Here is a 13515-nt window from a genome sequence, read left to right as displayed (position 1 = left end):
TCGACGGCAAATAACAACAACAACAACAGTTTTCAAGGAGACATCCTTGCTCTTCATCACTTGAAAATGGTCTTTTGCATAGGATTTGCCCAATGCAATACATCGTCTGATGTCTTGACTGCTGCTTCCATTGGTGTTGATTGTAGAACCAAGTCATATGAAGTTCTTGACAGCTTCAATCTTTTCTCCATCCATCGTGAAGCTGTTTATTGGACCAGTTGTGAGGATTTATGTTTTCTTTATATTGAGGTGTAGTCCATATTGCAGAGTGTAGTCTTTATCTTCATCAGTAAGTGCTTCAAGTTATCCTCACTTTCAGCAAGCAAAATTATGTCATCTATGTATCACTGGTTGTTAACGAGTATTCCTCCAATCCTGTTGCCATGTTCTTCTTCATATAATGCAGCTTCTCGGATTATTTGCTATATTACTTTATTTAGGTATTGGGCTCCTCATTATTTTAAACCAGTCTTCCCAACCAGAAACTTTGAAACCATCAAAGCCCATTTTCACTATTTTTAAAGTTTCTTTAAAATCTCTTGAATCTGTCCTATGTTCTGTATTACCAGTGATTCTGCCTGTTCACTCTTGTTTTGGATGTGTTCTATACTTACCATCCTGTTTCCTTAGATTAGGCCCTAATACTTTGTTATCTGGGTTATTAGTTCTCCCAAATGGCCTCTTAGTTTCCCTCCTCCAGTTTATTCTCCATATTACTGCCAAAACTCTTCTTAAATGGAAATTTGCTTACTCTTTTGTGCATTTATAAATTGGTATTAAAAATTTTTTATCATTAACTTTAAACAGATGCAAAGAATGTAAGTTCTGACATTGTGAATACTGACATTAAAAATATAAATCTTAAGTCCCCTTTAAGTGCATCTAATAGATTATAAATACTACAGTTATTTGTTAATTATACTCTCCATTTTTAAAAAATATGAACAAAATCTTTAACTTGGAGATGAATTACATAGTTGCTTTTTATTTAATTTATTTGCATTTTATTTTCCCCTCAGAATTTATCCTAATGTAATTTAACTTTATGCTTTAAAAATTCTTTTATTAATCATGCTGTGGTTCTCCTCTGTGTCAAAAAATATATTTAAATTAATGATTTCTTTGTCATAAAGCTCCAAGTGTTAAAAGTTTCCTCTGGATTGAATTATTATAGTTATTAGTAATACATGATTGATCAAAACAATATAGATTACTTATTTTGTTAAGTAAAGGAGCCCTGGTCGTGCAGTGGTTAAGTGCTTGGAAGTGCTTGGCTGCTAACCGAAAGGTCAGTGGTTTGAACCCACCAACAGCTCTGCCGGAGAAAGATGTGGCAGTCTGCTTCCATAAAGATTTACAGCCTTGGAAACCCTATGGGTTAGTTTTACTTAGTCATGTAGGGTCACAAGTCACTGTGAGTCGAAATCGACTCAACAGGAATGAGTTTGGTGTTTTGATAAATAATTGTTAAGCAAAAAGTAAAAATTTTATTCAAATACATCTTTTAAAGAAATGGGTCTAGATGAGTGTTTATGGTGCCTTTAAAAAAAAAATAAAAAAACTGCCGTCGAGTCAATTCCAGCTCACAGTAACCTCCTTTGGGTTTCCAAGGCAGTGAATCTTTATGGAAGTAAATTGCCCTGTCTGCCTTCTACTGAGTGACTGGTGGGTTTGAAATGGTACCTTTAGTAAAGAAATTCCAATGTCTCTTAGTTGGTCAATGCATACAAACGCACAGGACAGAGTAGAACTGTGCTATAGGGTTTCTAAGATCTATAATCTTTACAGAAGCAAACTGCCACATCTTTCTCCCTTGACGCCACTGATGGATTCAAACCTCTGACATTTTGGGTGGCATGTGAGCACTTTAACCACTGTGCCACCAGTGCTTCTATAGCACAATGAAGATCTCAAGTGGCTGATGCATGGAGTGTATGTTGTGGGGAGTACAGAAACGGAGGGAGTAGATAGGAACTGATCATTAAGTATATGTCAGGCTGGTTGTACAAGGGTATCTATAGACAGTGAGGCAGAATTGAGAGGTCAGTGTATAATCATAAATTATACAAAGTATTATCACCTTCAAATCCACCTAATTTGTTTGCAATTCAGCCCTTTTTAATTCAGTTAATGTTTCCTTAGATTAAGGAAACTAGATTTTTTTATATAGTTCATTTTCTGTTGTTGAAAATATACACAGCAGGACTCATATCATGTACAATTCAGTGACATTGATTATATTTTTCAAGTTGTGCAACCATTCTCACCCTCTTTTTCCAAATTATTCCTCTGCTATTATCATTAACTCATTGCTCTCTCAGTTTCCTATCTAATCTTTCCAAGTTGCTGTTGTCAGTTTGCTCCCATAGAGGTAGTTCTTAAAAGACCAGTGTTCAAAGCAGACCAAAATCCAAACCAAACTCATTGCCATCTAGTCAATTCCAACTCATAATGACCCTGTAGGACAGAGTAAAACTGCCCTATAGGGTTTCCAAGGTTGTAAATCTTAGGGAAACAGACTGCCTCATCTTTCGCCCACAGAGCAGCTGGTAGGTTTGAACTGCTGACCTTATTGGTTAGCAGCCCAGTGCTTTAACCACAGTGTCACCAAAGCTCAAGGCAGACAGTCTTTCTTTACAGTCTTTCTTTACTAATTGGCTGAACTATTGTTTGGTTTAAAGAAGACTTCAGGAGATATTTTTTGGTTTAAGGTTTAAAGATTATCTCAGGGTAATAGTGTCAGGGGATCATCCAGCCTCAGTGGTTCCAGAATAGTATATGTAACTTTCTAATGGGAGCTCTGGTAGCGTAGTGCCTAAGACACTTGACTGCTAACCAGATGGCTGGTGGTTCAAACCTACCAGCCATTCCTTGGAAGGAAGATGGGGCAATCTACTTCCGTAGTGATACTGCCTCAGAAACCCAAGGAGGGGTCGCTAGGAGTCAGGTCCGACTTGACGGCACAAAACAACAACAATCCTAAACCACAAGTATATATTTACATAACTTTAGAACTGAACTGTTTGTTTTTAAAATTCATTCTGTTAGATGGGTATTTGTGAACTCTACAATATAACCACTTACTGTATTGTTTCTTTTTGTAGTCTTTAAACGCTTGTTTACAATGATATCTTACCTGGAAATTGTGATGTAATACCCCCAGGAACAACTATTTAATCTGTATATAATTTCTTTGCCTCCTTTTTTCTGATTCCATCAACTTTTCTCTATGAATATTCAAAACTAGTTTGTCTGAGAACATGTTGGGCTAAGATGTCTTCTCTAAGTAGTACTTTCAATGAAAAACAAGAATTAAAAGTATGAAAGTGTTTGTAAGAATTAGAATATAAGGTAAATTCCCTCTTTCATGAAAAGCTTTTCAGGGAAAAGCTTGACCTGTGTGGACATGTACTCAGGTTAATTATTCTTTCTCCTGACTCACAGATTGTGGATGCATTGTCTCTAGCAAGTCCATCATTCTTTATTTTTGTTAATTATTTAGACAACTCTCAATAGATTATACCTCTTTGGTTCGTCCAATATTTAATGAACATTTGATTCTCAGTGAGCATTTGTTGAATGAATGCTTCTTTTATATATTTAAAATGTGTTGACCCTACACATCATTATAGTAGAAACAAGTCCTTGAACATAGCTTACTATTTAGGACCATACTACATATTGGGTCTCTGATCCAAAAAGAATAAACTTTCCCTCCACCTTGAATTTATTGCTCTCTCTTCTACATTCAGTGAAAACTTACTCTTCTTTCAAGACTTATGTTTAATTTCACCACCTCTAAAGAATTTCCTGATCCTACTAGCCAGAGCTAACTGATTGATCTTCTAGAACTAAGTACATAACACTTTATTTTAAAATTGCTCTAATTTGCCTTAACATACTACCACTTGTTACTGTTAATATTTTATAATTCTGGAAAGGAAAGAGGTAGTAATATTAACTTTTTCTTAGTAACTATGTTACTCGGAGAAGGAGCTCTGGTAGCATCATGCCTAAGGCACTTGCCTGCTAACCAGAAGGCTGACAGTTCAAACCCACCAGCCACTTCTTGGAAGGAAGGTTGGGCAATCTATTTCCATAGTGATACTGCCTCGGAAACCCAAAGAGGGGTCACTGTGAGTCGGGGCAGACACGACAGCACATAACAACAACATTACTTGGATAGGTAGGCACATTGGCATACATTACCTCTTAATACTTTTGACTACTGGTTTATATATGATGTGACCAGTAATTTAAGATTGTGTAGCAGTGTTAGTGATGTAAGGAGCCCTGATGGTGCAGTGGTTAAGCACTTGGCTGCTAACTGAAGCTTAGTGATTTGAATCCACCAGCTGCTCCATGGGAGAAAGATGTGGCAATTTGCTTCCTTAAAAGATTCCTTGGAAACCCTATAGGGCAGTTCTACTCTGTCCTAGAGGGTGCTATGAGTCGCAGTGAACCCGAGGGTACACAGCAACAAATAATACGTTGATTTAGAGACTCCAAAAACATAATATTTTAGTTGGAGAGAATGGCAATTTTAATGGTAATGCTTTTGTGGTGGTTTCTTGGTAGTAGAAGAGAGAATCTTTTTCAGTATACAAGGCCGTTTGTTTCTCGCAGTCTTTTAGTAAAAGCCTTATTTAAGAGAGCAAGCCCAAAGCTATACTTCCTTAGACCCCTTAGGAAAAATGCTAGAACTACATTCTAAAGGACTATGGGTAGTAAGTGAATCTATGTTAGCAATGTAAATAAAGCCCTTTAAAAACAAATATCTACCTCTGCATTTATTTAAAGTGTTGTTGGAAGTTGATGATATACTGGAATTCTATAAGGAATTGGGTTTTGTTTTAGGGTGGTCTTCATGTTACCCTCTACAGTCCCTTCTAACTGCTTATCAGTGCAGTTATGGTGATGAGCACACTTCTTATGGAGAAACAGGAGTCCCAGTTCCTCCTTTTGGATGCACCTTCTCTTCTGGTAAGGAAATTACTATCTAGGCTAGACTTGGACAGAAATCATCTGTCTCACACTTTAAAGAAGAGTATTCTGGGAGGTGGTTTCTCTTACAAGGAAAAGTAAATTAGGTAGGTGATGGTTTTTCTAATAATGTTCTTTCCATATTTGTGAAATAGACTTTACTAAATCTTTATGCATGGTTATATATTTCCTATAATGCACAGGACTATTACAGTACCTTTTTTTACCCCCCAACTGTGTAGAGGAACGGTTGCAAAGATTCAGTTATCATGACAACTGTTTTGCCTGGTAGTTAACCCTTTTAATCTGGTTAAATTTACCTCTTTCTGTGATGGATTATGGAACATATGAACAGAAATAGAAGTAATTGACTCCACTGTTAGTAGAAACATGTGAAAGTTTGGGAGAAGAGAATTTAAAACTAATAGACATCATATATTTTTATTTACCTTTGGCATGTACCACTTTTTTTTTTTTTTTTAACATTTCATCCTCGATCCAGCCTTTCTCTCAATAAGAGATAATATGAAGATAATTTTTGTGCTTTTGAGTCATTTGCTGAATTAGGCACTATGGCAAATTTTAAGCAATCTTTTATGTCTCCCTACCATATCATAATATTTGAGTAAAATCTTTTTCCCTCTTTTTAAACAGATTCTTTGTGTTTACCTTGTAGCTTTCAGTTAATCTACTTGATAGAATTTATAGCTCTTTCCACTAAGCTTTTAAAATTTTTGTGTTACTCTTTATATATTTTGTTGTTTCTTATTTAGCACCCAACATGGAACATACCCTAGCAGTTGCCAATGAAGAAGGCTTTGTGAGATTATATAACACAAAATCACAAACTTGCAGAAAGAAGTGCTTCAAAGGTAAGTTGAGGTCTACAGGTTTTGTTTTGACATTTTTTTAATCATAAAATCTCAAGGAAATGGTTATCTGATTACATTCCCAGTTACATTCACTTCTGATTAAGTCTATTTAGGGACTAGGCTAAAAGTAAATGTTTATATGCCAACATATAGCACCTGCCACATTGGCATATTAGAGACATTGGTGACATTTTTCTTGTGCCACCATTATTGCTATCCTTTCCCAAAATACTCCACAACCATTAGCATAAACCTAATGCACTGCAAACAAAAGCTTCCCCTTTCCTCCTCCCTCCTACCCCTGTTGTTGTTGTTATGTGCCACTGAGTCAGCCCTGACTCATAGCGACCCCTCCTTGTAGCCACTAATAATCTTTGTGGAGGCAGGGGTGTATGTATGTGTGTGTGTGTGTGTGTGTATGAATCATGTGTGAGTTTGTGTGTGTGTATTTATACACATGCATGTGCTTGTGTGTATATGTATGTGTGTATATATATATATATACACATATATATATATGTGTGTATATATATATACACACACACATATATAAATATATTCCTTCCTAGAGATAGCTATTGACTATCTGTCAGTAACTGCTAACTATGGTAATACCTTTATTGAAAGTTAAAAATAATAATAATACATTGTAAAATTAAAAGCATTCTTTTTAAAAAATGTTAAATCTTATAGATTTAATGTGGTTGTGGGAAACATTGCTAAAAATGGTAGCATAGTGCCGAAGGCACTTGACTGCTAACCAGAAGGCTGGTGGTTCAGACCCACCAGCCACTCCTCGCAAGGAATGTTGGGCAATCTACTTCCATAGTGATACTGCCTTGGAAACCCAAGGAGGGGTCGCTATGAGTCAGGTCCAACTCAACGGCACATAACAACAACATTTCCCAAATATAAGGCAAAGTTCTACTGGCCTTAAGCAGCTAACAGTTTGAAACTAGTAAGTCAAGTGTTTATATAACTAAAATAAAACAAAGACTATAAATGATGTAGGAGAAAAGAAAAGAAAATGCCATAGGTATCAAAGGGAAAGCTCACATGTGGTAAAGGCAGCCAGGAAAATTTTTCATGAAGGAAGGGACATTTGAGCTGTTCTATGGCACTTAAACCAATGGGGATACAGTACAACACTCCACCAGTTGGAGGGCAGAGCATTAGCCTAGGAGCTCTGGTGGCATGGTCCCTAAGACATTTGACTGCTAACCAGAAGGTTAGTGGTTCAAATCTACCATGTGCTCTGCAGAAGGAAGATGAAGCAGTCTACTTCCATAAAGATTTACTGCCTTGGAAACTCAATGTTGGTCGCTATGAGTTGGACTCAACTTGATGGCAGTTAGTTTGGTTTTGGTTTTGAGGAGTCTCTGAGTGTGCTGCCAAAGATAACACATGTGACTTCTAACCAAAAGGCCACCCAAAGATGCCTCAGAAGAAAGGCCTGGGAATTTACATCTGAAAAATCAACCATTGAAAACCCTGTGGAGCACACATGGTCCCCATGAGTTGGAATGATCTCAACATTAACTGCTTTTTTAAGAGATAGGAAAGCATAGGATATGATAAGGAATTAGGGAGTGATCCAGTTTGGTTGGAATAAGATACATGGAGAACAGTGAAAGATAAGCCTTCCAAAGAGATAAAAGCCATATCTTGCAGGGTGTTGAATGTCAACCAGAGAGCATCATAAATATTTTTGAACTGGAGAATGTGTCAGAAAGATTCTATTTTAGAGAATATATTACTAGTCAGTTCATAGGAATTTGACATCAAATGGTAGTTCTCATATGAGGTAGTGAAGGGAATGTGTGATGTCTGTCAGTCCCCTAATTCTCTTTGACCCATGTACCATGAAATACAGACACTGATCACTGATCTTCCAGTGCAGCTTTCAAGGCATTTAAACTGCATTGATATCGCTGCCACAGAACACAGTCTAAACATTTCACATTGACTGTTTTCTTTGTTTAGAGTGGATGGCTCACTGGAATGCTGTCTTTGACCTAGCCTGGGTCCCTGGTGAATTTAAACTTGTAAGTGACTTTCATTTTACTGGGAGCAGGGTAAATACTGATAAAGTGTTATTATTAAATTGTGCTACCATATTATTTAAAGGTTACAGCAGCAGGTGATCAAACAGCCAAGTTTTGGGATGTAAATGCTGGTGAACTAATTGGAACATGCAAAGGTCATCAGTGCAGCCTCAAGTCAGTTGCCTTTTCTAAATTTGAGAAAGGTAGGTGTCTATCTTTTTTATATTTTTTTAAAATCTCCTTAACCTCCTTTATGGTGGATAAGAAGCTGTGATTATTACCACACTTTCCCCTGTCAAAGTTGTTATTTTACCTACCTAGATAGATGATTGGGAGCTCTGGTGGCATAGTGCCTAACGCACTTGACTGCTAACCAGAAGGCTGGCGGTTCAAACCCACCAGCCACTCCTCGGAAGGAAGATGGGGCAATCTACTTCCGTAGTGATACTGCCTTGGAAACCCAAGGAGGGGTCGCTATGAGTCAGGTCCGACTCAATGGTACATAACAACAATAACAACAACAGATAGATGATTGAGACTCCGATATTGCTGAAAACATCAGTGACATTAAGTTAGTTACCTTTCTGTCATTCCTATGTGCACTATCTCCAACTTTTTCCTGAAAATCAAGAGTCTTCAGGTGATTTTTTTTTTCTGTGATTTTATACATAAGATAAAAACTTATAAACAGCCATAATGTCTCTGTGTCCACTGAAGTAAAAGCCTTGTACTGGACACTCATCTCTATACAATACCAAAAACCAAACCCATTGCCATCGAGTTGATTCTGACTTATGGCAAACTTTTTTTTTTTTAATATAGTCCTTCCTTTTTTTGTTTTTTCCCACTTTTATTATAGTGAAAATACACATAAGACATATGCCAACATACAACACCTGGCACATTTACATATTAGGGACATTGGTGACCATTAGCATAAACCTGATGCCCTGCAAACAAAAGCTTCCCCTTTCCCCATCCCTTCTAACCCTAGTAGCCACTAATAATCTTTGGGGGGGGATTGATATATATATATATATAAAACATGTGTTTGTGTGTGTGTGTGTGTGTGTATAGACATATGTGTTTATGTGTGTGTTTGTATGTATGTGTGTGTGTGTGTATATATATTTATATATATACGCACATATATATAAAAATACATTCTTTTTGTTTCTTTTTTTTCCCTTCAACCTATTTAGGAATCCCTCCTCCTCCCCACCCCCCACCTCACCCCATCCCTGATAACCAACTAAGAAAGTTCCCTTCCATGTAAAAACCTTTCCCTGACTTTTTACAATAGTGAACTAATACAATACGTGTCCTTCTCTCATTGACTTATTTCACTCAGCATAATGTCCTCCATATTCATTCACATTATGCAGTGTTTTGCAAATTCTACTTTATTTTTTAGGGTTGCATAGTATTCCATTGTGTGTATGTACCACAATTCAGTATTCCATTCCTCCATTAATAGGCACTTTGGTTGTTTCCAATCTTTTTGTTATTGTGAATAGTGCTGTGATGAACATGAGTGTGTATTTATCTATTTGTGTCCTGCTCGCACTTCTTTATGATATTTACCTAGTAATGGGATTGCTGGAACAAATGGTATTTCTATTTCTAACTTTTTAAAGAATTGCCATACAGATTTCCACAGTGGTTGTATCATTTTATAGTCCCACCAGCAGTGTATGAGAGTCCCAATCTCTCCACATCCTCACCAACATTTGTTATTTTCTGTCTTATGGAACTTTGCTATTAATGCTGGGAAGAGATGGTATCTCATGGTCGTTATGATTTGCATCTCTGTAATGGCTAATGTTCATGAACATTTCTTCCTGTGTTTGTTGGCTGCCTGAGTATCTTCTTTGGTGAAGTGTCTGTTCATATCTTCTGCCCATGTTTTAATTGGATTGTTTGTCTTTCTAATGTTGATATGTGAGAGTTTCCTATGAATTTTAGAGATAAGTCCTTTTTCAGATATGTCATTGCTGAATATTTTTTCCCAGTCTATAATTTCTCTTTTTATTCTTTTGGAGAAGCCTTATGATGCACATAAGAATTTAATTTTTATAAGGTCCCAGTCATCTACTTTATTTTCTGCCATTTGTGCATTTTGAGTTATGCTTGATAGTCTGTTTATGCCAATAAATTAGGACTCCTAAGTTTGCCCCTATTTTTTCTTTGATAAATTATGTAGTTTTATGTTTTACATTTAAGTCTTTGATCCATCTGGAGTTCATTTTTGTGTATGGTATGAGGTATGGATCTTGTTTCATTTTTCTGCAAATGGATATCTAGTTTTGCCAGCACCATTTGTAAAAGAGTGTCTGTTCCTGACGTAATGGATTTTGGCCCTTTGTCAAAGATCAGCTGACCATAGGTGGATGGATCTATTTCTGGGTTCTCAGTTCTGTCTGTTCTCCTGGCCTATGTGTCTATCATTGTACCAATATCAGGCTGTTCTGACTACTGTGGCTATATAATAGGTTTGGAGATCTGGGTTTGGGAGACCTCCTACTTTTGTTCTTCAAGAGTGCTTTGCTTATCAGAGGTCTGTTTCCTTTCCATATAAAGTTAGTGATTGGTTTTTCCATGTCTTTAAAGAATGTTGATGGAATCTGAATTGAGATTGCATTGAATGTATAGATTGCTTTGGACAGTTTTGCCAGTTTCATAATGTTCACTCATCCTATCCATGAACATGGTATGTTCTTCCATTTATGTCAATCTCTTATAGTTTCTTGAAGTAGTGTTTTGTAGTTTTCTTTGTATTGGTCTTTTGTGCTCCTGGTAAGATTTACTCCTAAGTATCTTATCTTTTTGGTGACTATTAAAATGGTATTCATTTCCTTATTTCCTTTTCAGAGACCTGCTCCTGGTAAGATTTACTCCTAAGTATCTTATCTTTTTGGTGACTATTAAAATGGTATTCATTTCCTTATTTCCTTTTCAGAGACCTGCTCCTGGTAAGATTTACTCCTAAGTATCTTATCTTTTTGGTGACTATTAAAATGGTATTCATTTCCTTATTTCCTTTTCAGAGACCTCTTTGCTGGTGTAGAAGAATCCAACTGATTTTTGTATGATGATCTTATATCCTGCCATATGCTTAATCTTTCAGTAAGTTCCGGTAATTTTCTTGCTGAGTCTCCTGGGTTTTCTATGTATAGGATCACATCATCAGCAAATAGAAGTAATTTTACTTCTTCCTTACCAATTTGGATGCCATTGATTTCCCTTTCTTGACTTATTGCCCTGGCTAATTGCCTTGACTTATTGCCTTGAGTTATTGTATTATGAGATCTGATACAATGCTAAATAGAAGTGGAGATAGAGGACATCTTTGTCTGGTTCTTGTTTGCAAGGGGAAGAATGTTGGCTATTGGTTTTGCATATATACCATTTATTATGTTGAGGATTTCCCTTCTATTCTTATTTTTCTAAGAGTTTTGATCAGGAATCAGTGTTTGATTTTATAAAATGCCTTTTCTACATCTATTGATATGATCATGTGATTCTTTCCCTTTATTTTATTTATGTTAAGGAAGATCTTGTTTTTCTAATGTTGAACCATCCTGGCATACCTGATATGAATCCCACTTGGTCATGATGTATTATTTTTTTGATACATTATTGGAGTCTATTGGCTAGGCTTTTGTTGAAGATTTTTGTGTCTATATTCATGAGGGATATTGGTCAATACTCTTGCTTTCTAGTGGGGTCTTTACCTGGTTTTGGTATCAGGGTTATGCTTGCTTCATAAATTGAATTTAGGAGAACTTAATCCTTTTCTGTATTTTGGAATACTTTGAGTAGAACTGGTGTCAGCTCTTCTCTGAACATTTGGTAGAGTTCTCCAGTGAAACCATCCAGGCCAGGACTTCTATTTGTTGGTAATTTTTTTATGTCCAGCTCAATTTTTGTTATGGGTCTGTTCAAATTTTCTACCTCAGTCTGTATTAGTTTACGTAAGTAGTGTGTTTCTAGAAATCTGTCCATTTCTTTTAGGTTTCAAATTTGTTGTAGTACAGTTCTTCATAGTGTCCTGATAATTATCCTTTTTATTTTGATTGGTTTTGTTGTGATGTCGCCCATTTCATTTCTTACTCCTGTTAATTGTGTCTTCTTCTTTTCCATTGGGAAGTTTGCCGTTCGTTTCTTGATTTTTACTACCTTTTCAAAGAACCAACTTCTACTTTTCTTGATTGTTTTTCTATGGTCTTTCTGTTTTCTGTTTCATTTATTTCTGCTCAAATCTGTATTTCTTTTCTTCTGCTGACTGTAGGCTTTTTTTGCTGCTCTTTTTCTGATTGGAGATATTAGGTTAACATGTGCATAATTGACTTTCTTCTTTTTTGCTGTGTGCATCTATTGCTATAAATTGCCCTCTGATCACTGCTTTTGCTGTGTCCCAAACATTTTCATATGTTGTGTTTCCATTCTCATTAGATTCAAGGAATTTTTTCATTTTATTTTTTATTTCTTCAATTACCCAGTCATTTTTGAGAAGGGCATTACTCAGTTTCCATGCATTTACTCTTTCCGTTGGTCTTCTAATGTTGATTTCTAATTTTATTGCAGTTTGATCTGAGAAGATGCTTTGTATTATTTCAGTGTTTTTAAATTTATTGAGCCTTGCTTTGTAGCCTAACATATGGTCTATCCTGGAGAATATTCCGTGTGTGCTAGAAGAGAATGTATATTGTGCTGTTGGGTAAAGTACTCTGTAGATGTCTATAAGGCAAAGTTTGTTGATTGTATTGTTTAGTTCTTCTGCATGTTGTTGATTTCCTATCTACTTCTATCTTTTATTGAAAGTGGTATATTGAATTTTCCTACTATTGCTGTGGAGTCATCTATTTGTCTTTTCAGTTCTGTTAAAGTCTGACTTATGTCTTAAAGTCTATTTCATCAGAAACTAGTATCACCAGCCCTGCTGTTTTTAGATTGCCATTTGCTTTATACACCTTTTTCCAACCTTTGATTTTTATTCTATTTTTATGATTATGTCTAAGGTGAGTCTTGTAGACAGCATATTAATGGGTCATGTTTTCTTATCCACTCTGCAACTATCTGTCTCTTAAGTGGTATGTTTAACCCATTGATATTCAGTATAATTATAGACAGATATGAATTTATTGACGTCATTTTGATACGTGTTTTTTCATGGTGTTACTGATTTCTTTGTTCCATATGCTTTTCTGCACTGAGGTCATTTTGTTTACAAATCATGTTATCATCTCCTTCGTTGCTATTGTTCTAGTATTTCCTAAATATTTGTGTTTGTCCTTTTTTTTATTTTGATGAGAAGGCTTATTATTTTTCTTTGAGGTTACCCTGTGATTTATGATTTTCTTGCCAAGTTTAAAAAAGGCTGCTCTATCTTGCAATTTTCTTGACTTCCACACCATTTAGAAGTTCTGTAACTGCACTCTTTATTCCCTCTTTTGGTTTATAGTTGTCCTAATTTACCAATTGATATCTCTGGTTCCCTATTTATAACCATGTAGCGTTAGTGCCTAAGGCACTTGACTGCTAACCAGAAGGCTGGCGGTTCAAACCCACCAGCCACTCCTCGGAAGGAAGATGTGGCAATCTACTTCTGTAGT

The 13515-nt window shown here is 36.1% G+C and overlaps 1 protein-coding gene across 1 annotated transcript in view; it reads left to right on the top strand.

The window, feature by feature from the left end:
* DTL (denticleless E3 ubiquitin protein ligase homolog) overlaps nt 1-13515 on the top strand; it is an 89269-nt gene that overhangs the window by 3761 nt on the left and 71993 nt on the right. Inside the window, exons 2-5 of the mRNA XM_007952816.2 lie at nt 4858-4983; nt 5757-5855; nt 7839-7900; nt 7983-8103. Of these exons, the coding sequence (XP_007951007.1) occupies nt 4858-4983; nt 5757-5855; nt 7839-7900; nt 7983-8103 (408 nt within the window). The remainder of the gene's footprint in view (nt 1-4857; nt 4984-5756; nt 5856-7838; nt 7901-7982; nt 8104-13515) is intronic.

The sequence above is a fragment of the Orycteropus afer genome, unplaced genomic scaffold (genome assembly GCF_000298275.1).
Source record: "Orycteropus afer afer isolate SDZICR_OR568_19922 unplaced genomic scaffold, OryAfe1.0 scaffold00013, whole genome shotgun sequence".
NCBI lineage: Eukaryota > Metazoa > Chordata > Mammalia > Tubulidentata > Orycteropodidae > Orycteropus > Orycteropus afer.
This window is presented reverse-complemented; position numbering and strand designations above follow the sequence as displayed.